This window comes from Gobius niger, assembly GCF_951799975.1.
Source record: "Gobius niger genome assembly, chromosome: 14".
Classification (NCBI taxonomy): Eukaryota; Metazoa; Chordata; class Actinopteri; order Gobiiformes; family Gobiidae; genus Gobius; species Gobius niger.
The window spans coordinates 19,682,921-19,702,472 of NC_136865.1; the positions used below are offsets into that span (position 1 = coordinate 19,682,921).

Genomic DNA, 19,552 nt, shown 5'->3' on the forward strand with positions numbered 1-19,552 from the left:
CACTTGGTTAAGGTAAGGGGTTAATGTTATTGCATATAGTATTACACTGTTATACGCTAGTACAAATCCATATATGAATAGCAGCTCAGTGTGCCCAATGCCATAATAGGTTGCTCCCAGGTCTGTGTGATGATGGCCATTTAAACCCCCTAAACACCTCATAGCTCCCAAGATCAGCCGATAAAATTAACTCTAACAGAGGTGCAGCATGTGTTTAGGGGAAGAAGAAGGAATACAAAAATCTCCGCGCGCTTTGCTTCTCGTGAAAAGCAGGTAGGGCACAGTGAGGCTACAGTGACATTTTCCACACATGCAAAATCATGCAAAAGGTAAATATGAGGCGGAGGGATACACAACCACACAACATGGCCGCCACCTCCGTCATGTCCTCTCCCCCAGTCCCGCCCGTTTCCCTGACACGTCCCTCTGATTGGACGACACCGTTCCATCGCGGCTCGCTATTGGCCGGCGCGCACGTCCATCACTGGCTAATGTCAATGACGTCGGTTGTACACTGGGTACGCTGTGTTGCCTGGGTGGACAGTATAGTTACTTCAACACTAAAATGGAACAAAATGCCTCGGATTCGTGTAAATAAACCCCTCGCCGGACCGTAATTAATTAACGCGCATTTAATCGAGACGGGTCGCCTTTGGAGCAAGCGGTGGCAAGCCTATTCTCGCGATTTATCAGCAATATTTCAGGGTAAGTGGAGTGATACATTTCCTTCCTGCGTCTTTTTCCTCGCTCATAAGCCGAGGTTATTATTATTATTATGAAATATCGCAAAGTAATTACCGACTGTTTTATTAATACGCCCTATGTAAATTAACGGACTCGAATTGAGACGTGTAATTTTGCTGCGTTTGATCGCTTATGCTCGTCAAATCCGCGCACAGTGTGAAGAAGAAGGTAATGGCTGTCGGCGAAGTCGGAGCTAGAAAATTGTGAAATGGCCTATGTGTGGAGCCGCACACGTCCTATTGCCCTGTAACTCAACCCGATCAGCCCTCACTCGGAGCATTTGTGCCGGTAAATCAGGACACACGACACGACAGTGGTCCCACAGGCTGTCAAAGGAGCTCCCCATAGGGCTACCTGTCCGTCCCCGGGCCTAGAAGTCGCCCTGTCTCTATAGCTGCTGTGTGTGCCCCATATGCCATGATAATAGCGGACAGTGTGTTTACTGGCGATACAGCTATGCTACCACTGTATGCAAAAAATGTAATGGAGCCTTACGCAAATCGCACCATCCCCGGTCACGGTAGTAAGAGGTAAACAGTTGTATTCTGAGCCACGCTGACTTCAATACAATAGCGTTTCTGTTGTGCGGATGGTTTGATGTGACCGTGTTTGACATACATCATACAGTAGACGTAGCTCGTATCTGCGTGACCTCAATTGAAGAATCAAGGCGAATAGTGTAAATGGTGAAACACATTGCATTCGTCTTTTATGTGTGTAATTCAGTATGCCCTCGATAGTCCGTAAGAGCTTACAGTAGCCTTGAAGTAGGGCAATGTTACAGTGATATGCTGTGACGAGATGGAGTGCTGTCAACATCTGGTTAAATGTCACATTAACTTCTGAATATCTTATGCCCTGTGCCGCCTTCAATCAATGATTTATGAACAGGAGCAAGAGGCTACGCGTTTGGGTTGCATTGATTTGTAGGTCGAACTAAAAACGCCATCAGTGTGGTGTTTGCACAAGGGTGATCTTTCAAGTATTTTCCCAACACTGTTTGCATTTTCAAATGTGTAAAAAGGCTTTACTACGACGCAAATTATCCCCCTCCTGAATCACAATTGAGCCAAAATAGCAGTAGTAAATAGTAGCAAGAGTCTTTTATAAACCATCTTGCATTAAAGCAGTGTAGTTTATGCCTCTACCAACATGTCCTGAAATGAATAGATTCTTGTATCCGTTTAGCTGCTCATATTTCAGGCTTCTCTCAAATGGTATGCTCCTGGACATGCACTAATACTGTACCTATTCTCTTTTCTATTCATAGTACATAGACTTTCCCCCTTTTCTAAAAATCTTAGTAATTAAAAACAACTTTGTAACATCAAGAAAGTCCCACAACTCACGGTGGTGTTTATGAGTGAACCACGTTTTCCCCTTTTGGCTGAATACCTTGTGCTTGCGGCTGAACCTAAGGGTGACTTGAGGACACATTTTTGTCACTACATTTCTTAAGGAAGCAACACGTCGCTTCCAAAAATACAATTTCTTCTCCTGAGTCGCGAGTCACGACCCTACTTCATGCGTGCTCTCTGCGGGAAACCCTCTGCGTGTTGCATTCGAGCCTCTTGGACCATTTGTCTCAGGGCTTTGCCACATTTCATTGGCCAGAGCATAATCTGCGAAAGGTCAGTGCCACTAATTACACTACTTCAAAACAGACTGATGCCTACTCGGGGCCTGATTGCTCTTTCTCCATGCAAGATTATCTAACAATTGCATAACGCTTTTTTTAACCGCTTGTCTGAAGACTACATACCAATATAAAATCTCCTTTGTAACTAGTTTCATTCTATTTTATATCGAACCTGTATGTCATAAACCATTATTTCAGTTTTGGCCAAAGCGAGGACCTCATTATCTGGACTTCCAATCACTCCTCGAGCCAGTTCCTAATTGAGTCATCAGCGCCTTGAGGGCCGAGACGAGGGATGGACGTGTCAATTACAGTAATTAGGGGGCAACCACGAACTAAAGGGCATCCGGGGAGAGGGAAAGGCAGACCAAGCCTCAGTGCAGCCTCTATCTGAGCAAGTCAAACTAACACTGTCGCCCCATCCCCCCCCCAAAAAAATGAATCAAGGGTGAGTGTAGTGTTGTTGAAAGGTGGTGATTTCCATACGTTGCTGCTGGTAAGGATTGTCAAGGCACACAATGGAATCAAAATAGTGATAGTCGCAGTTTTCAAATCACTAGAGCTGCTCCTATTTTGGTAGATGGCTTCTGCTGAAAACAACTAAATATCCTGCGTCAATGGACTCTAATAAAATCTACCAACGCCTGTAGTTTAACCCAACAAACGTGCTCGACAAGTCACCAATAATCGTTAGCGCTAAGTCATGCGACGTAATATACACACAAGATGCCACAATGTGTTCACAAGGGTCGTGGTAACACAGCCTAAAACAAAAACACATGGAAACTTTAAGAGTGTGCAAAAGTTCAGTTTTAGTCAAGAGTTCCCTAAGTTGGTTTCATTTTAGGCCGATCAGTCCAGTTTTAAGTCAGCTTGATGGAAAAGTATAACGTTGAATGGACTTGACATGGATGAATAATATTGTTTGTCATATTGTGAAGCCCTTTTACCTTGTGTGTTTTCTTCTCTTAACAAATGTATCTCCGCTGAGGAGTATATAACGCAGATTCACATATTTGTTCAGTCACTCCTGTTGAAAATGAAGCCAGCAACATTTTGGCTAACTCCTTCTTTCATATATTTTCCATCATACTCATTAAGGCACAAATCGATCGCAACAAAGTGGCACAGATTTCAAAGTCAAATGCCTTCAGGTGGGAGTTGTTTCAGCCGCTGACGTCAGAGTTGGCAGCGCCGCGAGAGACGCAGGTTTTTGTGACTTGCGCCTAATCGTCTGGATACTATTACAACTTTGATTTACTTTCAAGCTGGCCACTCCTGAGCCGCTCTGTGCTCTGCTCGTCTGGGGAAGGCCCTGTGTGCAAGTCATAGCTCCGCTGACGTTTTTCACTTTTTCCATTCGCTTCCACAACAATCCCACAGGAAAAATGTGAACGTTGAGGGTCAATAATGAGGAGAGAAGCCTGAAGACAATTGCCAATGGGCTGCGTTTTGGTTGGAAAGCGTTTAAGGAACGAGAAGAGGCTTGTTGCTGTAATTGAGAAGCAAAGGTCAGCGGCTTTGACTTATTGGTAAAACATTAATAACATGAATAAATAATAGATGCGATTGAGAGGAAGAACGTGAAGCATGTGGAAAAAGTCAGAATTGTCAGGTTTATGGACTTGAGATCAATATTTGTTTTTTGTTTTATTCTGTCTATGCTGTTCTGAAAAGTTCACAAACAATTGCAGAGCCCTCCATTGTTTTCACAGCTAAGGTCACACAAACTGACAGTGAAACGTGACACCAACTTTCCCTCAGTGTCCAGTGTGTTTCTATGTCTTATTTTAAGAGTGAAATTTGTAATCCTGTTGTTATTTAGAAATAGGGCAGTGATTTGATGATGACAATTGATCGAATTGCCATTTAATCTATGGCCCATCTGGATTATTGGCATGTTGCTTTTTAATGAGCTGCTGTGACAGCCCCTGTGGAAGTTACAGCACTAGTTTGGACCATACTGTAGCTAATGACATAGCTCGATCAAACAATCAATATGAGGGGGAAAAAAATCCAAGCCCAAGTTTAAGACATGTACATTTAATAATACATGGATTTAGAGTCATATTCTAGAAAGCATTATATGTCAGATGCCCCTGTCGTACCTTCCATAGTGACCCCTAACTATAACACCGCTGGATTAGGGTCAAATTTAGGAGTAAGAACTTTGCTCCAGTTATTACATGCTAATGATTACAGTGTAATTTTTCACACACCAAAATGATTATTGTCCTCTGCTAGTTCTGTTTCATATGAGGACTTCATAAGCCTCATTGTGAGAGTTCTCCCTTACATTTCAAAAGAAAGTTAAAAAGAAAAAAAAATAAAGAGAAAAAAAAGTACTGTAATAAACAAAACAAAAACTGCTGATATTCTTGAATTCTCTCTTTGGCAACATTTCAGTGTGTCAATCTGGCTACATATGTGGCTGTTGTTGCAGTAGTTTTCAGTCAAAACATGATTTGAGATTGCTACAAAGTCTGGGCTGACAGTATTTGTTGTTGAAAGGGACAGAACCTGAAACAACTGGCTCTGGTTGATCTTGTTTTGATGTCAGTAGCAAAAGCGCTCATTGAAATAGTGACTAATTCCCACGTACAGTTCACCACAAAACATCCTCAGACATTCACATTCACATATTAATCGACCTCAACTCAAACAAAAAACTTCTTTCCTCCAGTTTCATTTAATGCACAAACATCTCCCATTGTCTTATCCAAATTCCACACTAGGTTCTGTTTTTTGCCAAATAAATAGCTGTAAACCTGTCAATTATAAAGACACATGACGATTACTGAGAGTTACCAAAGAGATTGCGATTTTGATTAAATTTTGATAAATTATCCAGCCCTATCAGACTTGTTTCCCAAAGGTTAATCTGCCATTTTCAAACTGTAGTAACTTGTTTCTTGAGTTTATTGGAGGAGGTCTATAACAAGGTATCGATCAACAGCTATTTTCTTTTTTTAACGATATACATTTTTAAAATTCATGACCAATTTAAGACAGGTCAAATTAAATTCAGTGATGTTTTGATTCAGGTTCTATTTTACCATTTGGCATTCCTTTACTTATACTGGTGGGAAGTTTATATATTATTGTAAAATTCCAGCAAATTGTACCTTTTTATGAGCTCAAGTATACGGTTAAGATTCCCCCCAATGCAGCTGGGGCTATTTGTTGTTCACAGATCAAATCATTTGTAAACATCAGCCATTTGTGGTTGTATTTTATTGTAGATATTTGTGTTGGCCATTGTTTGAATGTGACTGTATGTTTTGTGTCAGAGACTGGGTTTGCAAATTAGCCATTAGCTCTTACCTTTGGACATGACATCAGTTTAATGTGTTCTATCCCTATTAGATAAGCAAATGAATAAAATGTATATTTATATGTGAAAATGCAGATTTGTCCATAATCCTTATTCCTTATCCAAAATATCCAAGACATGTGTTTTACATTTGAGATTTCTGTTGTAAAGTCCACATTTAGTTCACTATATACATTTTCAACACGTCCAGAGCCATTGACTTTTGAGAGAAGACTTAAATATGAGTTGAACTGCCAAACAGGATTATATGAATTTCAGTTTATAAAGTTACACCCCACAGAAACAGAACATGTTTGTTTGTTGTAAAGAATTCACTTCTCTCTAAATGACTGCAGTCTTTGCAATCCGCTAATTGTGGCCTATAAAATAACGATTTATTTGCTGTTAATAGTCTCATGTCTATGTTCTGCTCTGCTCTTTTCACCCCCGGTACATACATTATTATGGCACAGTAGCGGTCACTTGTGCCGTATTGTGAGCCTTGGCCGTCGACAGAGCTGTGAGGGCAAACAAAGCGGATGTCATTCACATGTCTCTCTCGCTCTCTGTCTTTTCTACAGGAGTCTGACCTGCTCCTGGCTCCTCACAGCAGCTGCAGGAAGTCTGTTGGTCTCGCCCCGATGAACTGAGCACCTCACACCCCACCCCCCTCCGATAAAGCCGTCAACCACGCTGCCTCACCACACAGAAATGCGCGTGGGTGTCTGTCCGCGCATGCATGACTGTCTGACTGTTTTTGGCCCGAACTGAAGAGGTTTTAGAGGTTTGCACTCTCCTCCCTTACCTTTCTGGAGGGGCGTTTCTCCTTCACTCGATTGACTACAGAGATTGTTAGCTCCACGACTGCAAAGCATCATGGGCAGGAAAAAGATTCAGATCCAACGAATCACGGATGAGAGAAACAAGCAGGTGAGTTTGAGTTTACTGATATTGTTGCAATTAGGCAGACTAATCAGTAATCAGATCTGTCATTTGTTGTAGCATCATCATTATACAGTGGGAGGAAAATGTATGTGAACGCTTTGGAATTTCTCACGTTTCGGCCTAAATTGGTCATAAAATGTGTCTGCTTAAACTAAAACCAGCAAAACAATTACATGTTATCATATTTTTAATGGCTGTAACATGTAAATATTCACAGGACAGGGAGGAAACAGTTTTTTAAAGAGGAATGGTCCAAGATTCATCCTGTTCGTTGTAATTTGCAACTACAGGAAAGCAGTTATTGCGGCAAAAGAAGGGTCAGCCAGCTATTTATTACAAGGGTTCACTTACTTATTCCACGCTGTTGTGAATGTCTCAGGTCTTTCTGCAGAACATCTTAGTAAACTTGTAAATTCATTTTTCCATTGATGATAGCAGGTTGTCCAGGCCCTGAGGCAACAAAACAGCCCCACACCATGATTCTCCCGGCACCAGACTTCACATAGAGGATATAGGGTGTTGTTGATGTGCGGTTCCTTTTATCTATGACTATTCAACTTTGGTTTGCGAAAGAGCACTTGGATGCTCCACAGCACTACTGGCAAAATACTCTGTGGACTGATGAACCCAAAATTGAGTTGTGTGGGAGGAACACAAAACGTCATGTATGGAGGAAAAATGGAACAGCACGCCAACATCAAAACCCTGTCCTCAATGTGAAGTCTGGTGCAGGGAGAATGATGGCGTGGGGCTGGTTTTGTTGCCTCAGGACCTGGACAACCTGCTCTCATCAATGAAAAGCCTGAGACATTCACAACAGGGTGGAATAAGTAAGTGAAACCTTGTATTAAATAACTGTCTGACACTTCTTTTGCACCAGTAACTGCTTTTCTGTAGCTGCAGATTAGACGCTCACAACGATGAGGATGAATCTTGGACCATTCCTCTTTACAAAACAGCTGCAGTTCAACGAGATTCCTGGGTTCACTTACTTTTCCTCCCTTTCCTTTCCTTTCCTTTCGTTTACATGTTATGGCCATTAAACATATGATAACATGTAATTGTTTGGGTGGTATTAGTTCAAGCAAACACTGTCAATCATTCTTGTGCTTTTGATTAAGATCAGACACATTTTATGACCAATTTAGGCAGAAATGTGAGAAATTCCAAAGCATTCACATACTTTTTCCTCCCACTGTACGTACACAGGTCTTTGCAAGTGTTTTGGGATTGAAATGAATGCTGATGCTGGACTATTAACCACATTTAGAAATTATCAACTGAGGAAGCAACTAAACTATTTCCATTGTCTTGTGTCAGTCTATCTATTTTTACATTAAAGTAACAAATTAAATGCACATGTGGCGTAAATGTAACACATTTGGTCGCCATACACACTCTGAAAAGTGTTCCTGTCAGGCTGCGTGTGGGCGGCAGGGCGGCGCACTTGCCTCACAGCGAGAAGGTCCCGGCCAGATGGGTTCGCTCTTAATGGAGTTCGCATCTTCTTCTCGTACCTGTTTTGGTTTCCTCCGTTTCTCCTGCCTCTAAAAACACATGCGATAGGTTCTCTTCTGAACTCCCGTGACAGTGGGTAAAATAAAGCAAATAAATTATCTCTGCAGCAGGACTCTGATCATTCGGGCATTATTGTGATATTGTGGAAGTATCAAGATTCTTCCAGGCACAATATCATCTTGTTTTACAGTTTCAGATTCCGGCTGCCGGTCCTAAAATGTACTTTTGTGTTGCATCCTGTGCTTTCTTGATGAACAGCAGCATGATAGTTGATACATCATGTTAAATCCCCCCACTGTATTGCTTTAAGTGCTGTTTATTATGAATAAGAGCTTAGTGTCATGATAGTGCCAGTTCAATGGGACTGATTTGAATGGGTTTTTGAAGCATTGCATTCAGATTGACTTGACTTTATGCCGGTGGTGGTGGGACTCGTGCCTCTAAAGCAGTTTGTCCTCCAGATTTGCCTTTTTCAGTCTCATTTATTTTCTCTCCTCTCGGCGTGAGGCTGCCACCCCGTTCGCTGCATGACACAGTGTTGGTGACAAAACCAGCATCGCTCCTGCCAAAGAGCTTCGTATCAGAGCAGCAGCTGAATCTGATTTTCTTAGAAAGTCTCCAACTTTCCTCTTTCTTAATGCAATCTGTCGCCATGAGCACAAATGGGCATATTGTGAATTCTTATAGCAATTCATTGATCATTGTGATGCAACAAACTAAATGTATCACTAAGACGATGGACACACACTCAGACTGACAGTAGAATCAAATTATGTCGATCGGACCAAATTAAAGATATGTAAAATGCTCATATGGTTTAAAGTAGGCACTACAATCACAGCTCATACTTGATTGACCTTTACTTTCTTAACCTCAGTATTTAATACTGGTCATACTTAACCTGAAAACAGATCCTCCTCAACTGGAGCCGGATGCCTGCACCAGCAGCACTGATTTGGACCTGACTGAGGACAGGTGCTTTGATATTGGTTGCGAGCATTAGATCAGAGATAGACTTTTTCAGCTTAGAGAAAGAATTTTTTAGATGAGAGAAATACTGTTTTTTGTCATAGGATCTGGAAACCCAACATGTGGGGCTAATTCTCCATCAGCTTAAAAAAAAAGAAGTAAATAAAACAAAAAAATCGCTAAATCGATGAATATTTTGAATCATTTCTACACGTCAAAGCTTCAAAACTGACAATATTTTATTACTTACTACTTATATGTTGCCCTACTTTACTCACTGATTCTGAGGATACTTAAACTTAAAGAAGTGCAATATACAAGAGCTAAACACGGCCAGTGATGTCATTACAAAGTGCATGTATCTCAAATACGCTGCGTCTCTTCTATCCAAAAGATCTTTAGGAGTTCCCTTTGTGCTCTCCCTCTCACTTGTCCACAGAACTGCTACTGTACAAACCTCTATAATCTGTTTTAAATCCTTCCCTTTTTCCTTTTGCTTGACAAGCCTCTCTCCATTGTCTTCCCTCTGCTGCGCTTTAGGTCACGTTCACCAAGAGAAAGTTTGGCTTGATGAAGAAAGCCTACGAGCTGAGTGTGTTGTGTGACTGTGAAATCGCCCTCATCATTTTCAACCATGCCAACAAGTTGTTCCAGTACGCCAGCACCGACATGGACAAAGTGCTGCTCAAATACACCGAGTACAACGAGCCGCACGAGAGCCGGACCAACGCGGACATCATAGAGGTGAAATGTTACTCTTCTGAAACGCTTCGTCAGCCACTAGCAATCTTATAGCAGAAGGCTGGATGTATACAGAAGTTGCTACGGTACTGAAAGACGAAGCATCTTTAGTCACCTGATGAAATACCATGTTTTTAACCAGAAGATTTTAAGGCAGGTGGCAGGTGTGATGAAAGGACTGTATAAAAAAGCTTGATCAGGGAGATGATAAAGAGCATGAGGAGGCTGATGGTTCTGCTGCTGCAATAGAGAAGGAGTCAGGAGGTTTGCATGAATGACTAGAGAATTCATTGGGTGAGAGTTAAAGCAGTGGCGAGGTTGGAACTAGCTACAAAATGCCACCCTTCATCATTACAATAATTATAAATTAAAACGTTCACCTCTTTGTTCCCTTTCGCAGACTTTGAGAAAGAAAGGTTTCAACGGGTGCGACAGTCCCGAGCCCGACGGCGAAGACTCGATCGATCAGAGTCCGCTGAACGACGACAAGTTTCGAAAGACCACAGAGGACCTAGATGTACTCTTCAAACGCTACGGAGTAAGTCGTTCACTGAAACATGCTCAAGCATCTACTCTCATTAGAACAGCAACATAAGTATTCAGGATACTGCTTTGTTGTGATCATTTTGATATTTTTGCTGCACATGCAACAGTAATCTGTCCACAGGAAACTGTTGTATGAGTGTGTTCCTCTTTGTTTTTCACACTTTTCGCTCTGCCACTTTACTCTGAATACAAAATTATTTGAAATTCAAGACAATGTGCCTGTTTTATCCGGACAAATTCCAAGCAAGCATTTGAACTGAAAACTTAACGATTATCAAGCGTATTTTCCATGCACATTCAAATTCTTAAACATGAAATATAAATGCAGAGGTGCCACAAGCAGGTTTATAAGTCACAATGATATTGAAGTTGGTAGCTATTCCGTGTATGGACTTTGTCAAACTTTACTAAACATTTCCTTTGCTTGCACTTAAATCCCTTAAGCTTCTTACATAATTTCGAGCTTTGAGGGGGCTAGTTTCATTGTAAAGGCCATTGTCATGGTTACGGATAGAATTGCATGTTTCTTTTTGCCATTCGGCCAGATATTAAAACTTCCTCTCGACGTTTTCCCCGGCAGCAGTCCGCGGCCCCGCCCCAGACCTTCACGATGCCGGTGACGGTCCAGGCGTCCAATCAGAGCACGCTGCAGTTCAGTAACCCTGGCAACGCCCTGGTAACTACCTCCTCCTACGGGACATCGCCCTCGCTCACGGACACGCACCTCCTGTCGCCGCAGCAGCCGTCTCTGCAGAGGAACACGGTGTCGCCCGGTTTACCACAGCGACCGGCCAGCGCAGGTGAGTGTGACCCGCCGAGCGAGTTCCTCTTGGTGATGTTTATTACGATGTTTACTGGAAACGGGCACAGGTGAGAAGAGATGACTGTGAAGCCGTACTGTACATGAGGGGCAGTTCTATCCCTGAAACTGAACTCTCCCTCTTTCTTTCGACCTTGTTTTTCAACTTGTCTTCACAAAACTGCCGTCATCAAACCATAAGCTGTATATTTAAATGGAAAGAGGGCATGTGGCTTCCCCCATAACATTCAGGGCGAAATCAGTGAAGATCGTTCATGCTAGGAATTTGCCTTGGTGTTTAGAGCTGTGATTTAGACTAAGGTGAAAATGAAAGTAGGAGAAAAATATGCCGATGTTGTGCGTACACCCAGAGCCCCCTACACCTGCAGCACAGTGGAGGCTTCACAGGAGGAGCTGCAGGAAACAAAAAAGGGACAAACGAGGGGATGGTGAAAGACTGTTGTGGAGCAGAGGGAGCGGAAGGAGCTGCGCAGGCGGAGGAGGGGTGGAGCCTGACCAGTGCAGGACACCACACTTTAAAACAGGGATAAACCCAGGAGGCGCTGCACCGTTTCAGAGGATCCTCATCTAGATCCTTTATTTTGGTTGACCGTGTGCAAAAATAGCACTGTTGTGTCTAGCTCAGCTTTAGGATCGCCGGCATGTTTGTTTATCATCAGAGTCTTGTGGTGGTTTAGTTGCTCTCTTGTCATGACATAATATGACTTCGAGTGTTCCGCAGTGTTGCTTTAACAAAACCATGGGCCAGTAATTCCCTTGTTCTTAAGGTTCTTTCATGAGAAATCTCTTAAAGGGAAAGCCACATGTGCTGAACCTGAGCATTACGTAATGGTGACAAGGTCCATGATGCACACCACAAATTCACCACGTTAATAATCAACAATTTCTGTGACCCCCACATCCCAACACTGCTGTGAAACCTGACAAATCACGCGCTCCTTCCTTAGTTTGATCAACAAATCCACAAATATTAAACCTAATCATTACATAACAGTGACAAGGTCCAACCACATCGTGAAATCAGCAAATTTACAATGAACTTTTTACTTGCCTCTCAACAATGTAGGCTTTGAGAAAGTTGTTTTGTCGTCTTAGAAACAGCATTATGATTGAGGAATGTATGACTTTGCTTTTAAGCCAAATAACAAAAAAGAGATCAAGCTGTAAAAGTAGAGGTGTCTAATTTTAGTTGTGTAAATTGCCTATTGATTTTTCACAATAACATTTCATTACATTTCATTTTCACTGGGGAAAAAAATACTATAATACACAAAATAAATAAAGTTAGTAAATTTAAAAAGAAACTCATTAAACTTAGTTCTGTGGTAAACTCTATTCATTGCCCACGATAGAGAATAACACATCGTGCCTCATAGCAAGACGGTCCTGAGTTCATTCCCCGGGCCAGTCAGGGCCTTTCTGTGTGGAGTTTTGTGTCTGCGTAGGTGTCCTCCGGTTTCCCTTACTACTGAAAATGTGTGTGTGCAATAGGTTTCCCTCTGGGGCTACCCCGAAAAAGAGATCCTTAATCTCAGTGGGACTTTCCTGGTTAAATAAAGGTCAAAAAAAAAAAAGCAGCTTCTAGAGTGTAGAGTGGGAGTGTTGTTGCATTTTTTTCTGATACCTGTATTTTAACAATACTTGGTTTACGATACCCGAACAATACGTTTTTCAATACCTATACGGAAATATTTGTTAACTAGAACCAGAAAACGGAACAATAATGTATTCCATAGATTATTATACAAATGTATTTATTTTAAAGCAGTACTAAGTAACCTGTTTACCTTTAATAAATCCTTTTCGTGTCCCTCTGGGGGTAATACAAGTGTTAATGGGATGATTGTGGGGTCTTTCATCTCCCCCTGGTGTCTCTGGCCAGAAAACCACAATTGCAACTTTCCTTGCCCCGACCCAGAGGCGCAATACACACAAATGGAATCACGAAGAAGCTAACGGGCAAAGCTAACTGCGGGCTAGCGCCGCTTTAGCAGTGTTTACAGCCAAGTTTGAGTGAAAAAAATGTATCTCCATTTGGGACGTACCGATCCGCTTTTTTGAGCTCCCGACCCGATATTTTTAAAACTTCATCTGGCCGATACCGATCCGATACCAATTCGATACAGTCTTTTTGTATTATTATATTTGTATATAATATATATCACTATATATTGTAGCCTACAGATATTACAGTAGTTTACCTTCTTTTATTTATTTTTTATTATAAACATGCAAGACGTTTTGGCTTTTGCTTTGAATTTTAAATGAGAACGTTTTTCAGAAGCAGGTGTTAGCGGCAGGTTAACTATAGTAGACAAATGAATTTATATCCTCCTGTGTGATGTGGATGTTCTGTTATGATTGATTGTACAGTTTCTGTGATTTTATTTTGGCAGCCATCTGAATTCTGTTTTGAAATGTGTCTTATGAAGTCATGAGGGCTGGGCACTTACTTATGTGCAAGACACGACCGTCTTGTATCGGACCCGTCCAGTCATCAAATCTGATCCAATCCGATACTCTCAAAAGGCCCGGATCGGCTACCGATACTGACCCTGAATATCGGATTGGTACATCCCTAATCTCCATTGTGTAATTGGATGTACAATATCCCTCTCTCCCTTTGTCTTTTCTGTCAGTGTAGTATTTACTCTCACGGACAATTAATGAGTAAATAAAATGTAGTATGATACGACACCTGCAGTGGCGCTTATGACCTCTAAGGGGAATATGTTACTTAGTTCTGCTTTAAAGTTGTATCATTTATTTGAGCTTCAACAACACTTCCTTTAATGCTGTGCCTGGACTCAACAGGCGTCAAAACTAGTTTCAATTCTTTTATTTTTTCAATGCCAGTTGTGCCTAAACTGTTTTACACTGGTATTTAATGGTACTCAGCCCTAGTGTAGAGTGTATAATAATAACAATTGTATCTGTTTCAGTATCAGACTTTACATAGTAATACAATGATAAATAAAAGGCTATGGATACTTCCCGAACCTACTGTATGTACTTTACGCTAACTGTCCTGCAGGGGCTTTGAAATGACAGATGAGCGCACTACGAAGGTGTTTTTTGGATAATAAAGCCTGTGGCAGTGCCTTTTAAAAACAATGCGATGGCGCTTCACTACGTAACCTTATTACTCATGCTCTGTTCTCGATAGGAGCTCTTCTCGGCGGCGATCTAAATAACTCGAACGGAGGGTGCCCCAGTCCAGTTCGTAAGTATTCTTTGAAATCTTTGTGCACTTCTCTTTATTCGATGCCACATGTGCTCGCTCGGCCAAAATCCCTTTTCTCTCTCCTCCTCTGCACCATCTGGGATTCAGCTTGAAAGAAAATGAGTCAGGGGAAGCCACCAGTACAAAACAATGGCACAGTATTGGCGGCACTTCGCTGTGTAGCATGTTGCGTGATCTATAGCCACATGAGAGAGATGTTTTTCTCTCACCATGAATCTGTTTTGTTATTGAACGAGAGAAAAAGAGCTTGTGTTCAGCTCGTAAACATGCTAGTCCTTATGCTCCACAAACGCAGTATATGAAGGAATATGTGATACGGGAGGACGTCTCTGACATGCAGACTATTTCAAAATCACTGAACTAGGAAGTAGATGATGAGCTGTGCGGGTCTTAGAAGGAAAATGTCAAGAAAAATCAAAAAGAAAGAGGACGATGAACATTAATTTGAAAGCAGAACCAAATTAGGATTGCTGAAGTTTGGACACGTGTTCTTATAATTGTAGCAGGAAAGACTTTGACATTGTCTTCTCATTAGCGGATTTCTTTTATGCTTCATCCGCTGTGGTTTGACTCGCACCTGTACCCACTGCAGTGTCTGGAAATAGCTGCACAGCGCAGGCAGCTCCAGCCGCTGATTATTTTAGCTTCACCCCGAGACCCTCCATTGTCTGCTCCCTCTGTCTCCCTCATTCACCTGTGAGATTTAATTGATTTCTGAGCGATCGCACCTTTGTCTCCCCCGCAGCTAATGGATACACGAGCGCCAGGGCCTCGCCGGGCCTCCTCACCGTCTCCAACGGCAACAGTCTGGGGAAAGTAGTCCCGGCAAAGTCCCCCCCTCCGCCCCCCAGCCCCCAGATGGCCAACAGCCGTAAGCCAGACCTGCGAGTCATCACATCGCAGGGCGGGAAGAGCCTGATGCAGATGGTGAGACCAACAGAGAGTGAGCGCTGCGTCTGTGCTCACACTTAACTTATATACTCAAATACTTCAGAGTACGCTATGTTCACTGTTTGAGCTTACGGAAACAGAGTACATCAACAAAGTTTGGGCATGTAAATCGTAAATGTATAGCTTTACGTTAAGATGTAATGCAATATGTTTTAGAAGGACATAGTTTCTATACATACATTTAAACTTTCTGTCTTGGCTCCCCTTGGGTCTTTCATCTATTTTCCAAGTACACTTTATCCTTCGTCAAGGGAGCTGTAGATTATTTAGAAAGTGAAAACTAGAGCTCCTATTTATTTGTAGGAAGAAAATGTTAAATATTAATCTTACTGCAACCTATTATTTGAATAGCTTTACTTACTGATCACTTTCACCTGTTTTTTCAAACCTCGAGTGATTCCAAGTACTCCTCTTAAGTGCCTAAGTGGGAAACACTGCAGTAGAGTTCGTCGTAGCACTTTACAGCACGTAATAGCATTGATAATAAGATGGAAGTAACACAGTATCTAAGATGGTAATTATGATAATTTACATAGTAATAGGAAACAGTCATTCTACTGTATTTCATGGTAATAATATGAAGAAGGTTAAAGCAGTGCTAAGTAACTTGTTTACCTTAATAAACCCTTTTCATAGTCCCTCTGGGAGTAATACAAGTGTTAATGGGTGATTGTGGGGTCTTTCAATTCCCCCTGGTGTCTCTGGCCCCAATACACACTAATGGAATCACGAAGAAGAAGCTAACAGGCTAACGGGCAGAGCTAACTGTGAGCTAGTGCCACTTAAACAGTATTTACAGCCAATTTTGAGTGAATAAAATTATCTCCATTGTGTAATTGGATGTACAATATCCCTCTCTCCCTTTGTATTTTCTGTCAGTGTAGTATTTACTCTCACGGACAATTAATGAGTAAAAAAAACATGCTACGACACCTGAAGTGGTACCATGTTATAACTGTGCAACTTAGCCAAAATGCTTGGAGGAGTCGCTTTCCCTGAGACAATGTAACTTAGCATTTGAGTGAAGCCAGACCCGAAAACCAAAGTCATGTTAACCATGTAGATCTTTTTTTTTTTTTTTTTTACTTTAATTTTGAAATCACCGAAGCACTCCGAGTTTAACGCTTGTGTCGCCCCTTCACAGACAGAGGAAGAGCTGGAGTTGGTAAACGAGGTGAATTCTCCCACTTCAGTCACTGGTCACACATTGTTAAGACGCATGGTCTCACCACAGCGATCATTGTTCCCGGTCTTTGTTCGACATATTTTCAAGGATACTTTGGTTTGCAACTTGACTGCATGGAGATCAGGGGCCATAATAACTGTCTCGCATTCGGACAGAATCAGTGTTTTATTTGTTATCTATTAGTGAGATATGTAGAGATAACTCCAATGTGCAGTGGATAAAGTGTTAAAGGGATATTTCAGGATTTTTGATATAGAGCCTCATTTCCTAGTTATCCAGAGTGTTGTTGATTTCTGGAGATATATATATATTTTTATTCATGCAGTTCTTATATTTGAAGAGTTTAGTGGTGCTAGTGCTAGGCTAGCGAATGTCTATGGTAGCTAGTAGCCCGCATTAAAAACCTCTTCAAAATCATCGGGTAGTCCTCCAAACGATGCCATATCTGATTTGTAGAAAGCTCCTTTGTGAATTCCACGTGTAGTAATGCCGGCTGCAGGTAAACAAACTACTGTAGATCCGGTAACCGAGCAGATCACTCCGCCGCTGCGTAGCTTACAACCAGGAAGCTGAAGCTGCTCAAATATAACTTCTTTTAAATGCAAAAGGGTTATATTTCAAAAAATATTCAGTCGACACAGACATTTATATCAGTAGTCTGGTGTTATAAGGGGTTTGCCTCTGGTGCACTGTGCTTGGGTCAGACTGTTTATAATGCAGGCTACTAGTTAGCACTAGCCTAGCACTAGCCTAGCACCACTAAACTGCGTGAATAAAACAGAAAAAAAGTCTCCAGAAATCAACAACACTCTGGATAGCTAGGAAATGAGGCCCCATGTCAAAAATCCTGAAATATCCCTCTAAGGATGTTTGAGTAAAGGCGGTGCATGGTAGTTGTGATTGAATGGGAGCTTTTGCGGATGATAAACAAACCTGGTGGTGCCCAAAAGCAGAAACTTGATTCAATGTATGTTAGTGTTAGTATTTTTTTTAACTCAGATATATCTCTATGATCAAATGTGTCTTATTTATAACCTGTAAAAAGTGTGTTTTATAGTCGTGAGCCACCACATGTGGGGGAAAAAAGGGGAGACTGTTGAACTGCATTGCAAAAGCTGCCGAGATTGACAACTACCATGCACAGCCCTGTATCATCCGACACCCGAAAGGCAGTTTGCATCGTCCTGAAGTGATCTGAAGATGCCACTAAAGCATGATGGGTGTATCGCTTGGCCACCTGGTTCACTGACACTTGCCCCAATTCCCATCTCCACCCCCCCTTTCACCAAATGTTGGATAGAGATGTCAAAATCTGGCATTACATTAAGGGCAAAACTTGCAACAACAACAGCGACAACAAGTAGAGTGAAGTCCAAGAAGGCATTGGTCTTTTCATGCCATGATTAAGATACTGACGTGTCATTCTTTACATCTTGATGGAGAGGAAAACATGTTAGGACTATTACAGTGTTTTTGTTATTAGTAATTCTCTTTCATTTTTCTACTCACACAAAGGACAAGCAAAAAATGTGCTTTGAAAAATGTGCAGAAATACATATCAGTTTCACAGACAGGAAAGCAAAGCAGGATGGACCACTGTTGCACTAATACAGACTCTTACTTCTGATAAATAAACATGTGCTCTAATTAGATGCTGTCAGTGCATGGTAATCTTAGGTTTTGTTTTTGCTATAGGCTCTGGGGTGGCAAAACAAAATGTACTCAAAAATGTACTCAAGATTAAGTAGAGTAGTAGGGCTGAGTACCGTTTAACAATACCAGGTATTCAAAAAAATATTGTTCAGGTACTACCAGTATCAAAAAAATAAAAAGTATCGAAAGCAAGTACCAAAAAAAATCATATATCTGTAGATCCAAGTTTTGATGCTGTTGGTCCTTGGACAGCATTAAAGGAAGTGACTTGGTTGTTTTGGCTCAAATAAGTAAAGTTTTTCCCCAAGATTTTCTCCCCATTTTTGTCAAATTTGTATTTATTTTTCTCCACAACTTTTAATTTTTTTTTGCCTAATGTTAACCCCATTTTTCCTTTTTTTTTTTACACATTTATTTCCTATTTTTGCTCCCAATTTTTTCTTGTTTTTGCAATTTTTCTCCCTCTCTTTTGACATATTTTTTTAACTTATATTTTCCCTATTTCCCCCCGTTTTTCCCCATTTTCTTGACCTTTTTGTTTTTAACCCAATTTATTCCCATTTTTTCTCCCTATTTCTCCTGTTTCCTCCCCATTTTCTTGACACAATTTTATTTTTGCCAAAACTTCTCCCAATTTCCCCCCACTTTTTCACACATTTCTTGGAGTTGAACCCGATATTGTAAATTTACAGAGCTTAAACACATCATTGTTCTGTTTTCTGATTCTAGGTGACAAATTTTTTAGTACGGGTATCGGAGAAAACTAAACAGTACCCAGCCCTACCATTGTATCCTGTTTTAGATATGAAATTTTCAATCTTTCCCCCTGTTTGCAACGCATTAAGTAGGCCCCCATTTTTTTGCATTCGTGTCATTAAAAATATAGTATTTGGGCATTAAAATGGCATTAAAAACGATTACATTTGATTTGCTGCTGCCTGTGTAAACCCTGTTAATAACGTGTAGCCAACATACCAATATTCCTCCAAATACATCGGCGTAATCAGTGTAGAAGAAAATGGAAGAAAAACCTTACAGCCAACCCCAGTCTGCAGTTAAACAGCGCGGCATAATCCCCCTAAGACCCAGCATGTGTCCAAAGTCTTGACTTGTTCTCATAGCTGGTGCTGTCACCCCTCTGCCATATTTCTACAATCCCTCTCAAAGTTACAGCGAGAATCTCATTTTCCAGCGCAGAGTGATTCATTTTCATGGGCCTCTCGCGCGCCGCTCCTCCTCGCGTCTCCACAAAGCCACTTAATTGAATCTGGCCCTGCTCCGCG

At 41.4% G+C, this 19,552-nt stretch overlaps 1 protein-coding gene across 7 annotated transcripts in view; it reads left to right on the plus strand.

The window, feature by feature from the left end:
* Positions 1-501: 501 nt before the first annotated feature.
* Positions 502-19,552, plus strand: part of LOC306974371 (myocyte-specific enhancer factor 2D homolog) — a 28,603-nt gene continuing 9,552 nt past the window's right edge. For 4 of the 7 annotated variants that reach the window (XM_079571574.1, XM_079571576.1, XM_079571578.1 and 1 more), the window contains exons 1-8: positions 502-705; positions 6,278-6,626; positions 9,669-9,872; positions 10,270-10,407; positions 10,996-11,215; positions 14,402-14,458; positions 15,225-15,406; positions 16,575-16,604. In XM_079571574.1, the coding sequence (XP_079427700.1) occupies positions 6,573-6,626; positions 9,669-9,872; positions 10,270-10,407; positions 10,996-11,215; positions 14,402-14,458; positions 15,225-15,406; positions 16,575-16,604 (885 nt within the window). In that variant the 5' untranslated portion in view covers positions 502-705; positions 6,278-6,572. The remainder of the gene's footprint in view (positions 706-6,277; positions 6,627-9,668; positions 9,873-10,269; positions 10,408-10,995; positions 11,216-14,401; positions 14,459-15,224; positions 15,407-16,574; positions 16,605-19,552) is intronic. The other 3 variants (XM_079571575.1, XM_079571580.1, XM_079571577.1) reach the window with 2 other exon arrangements.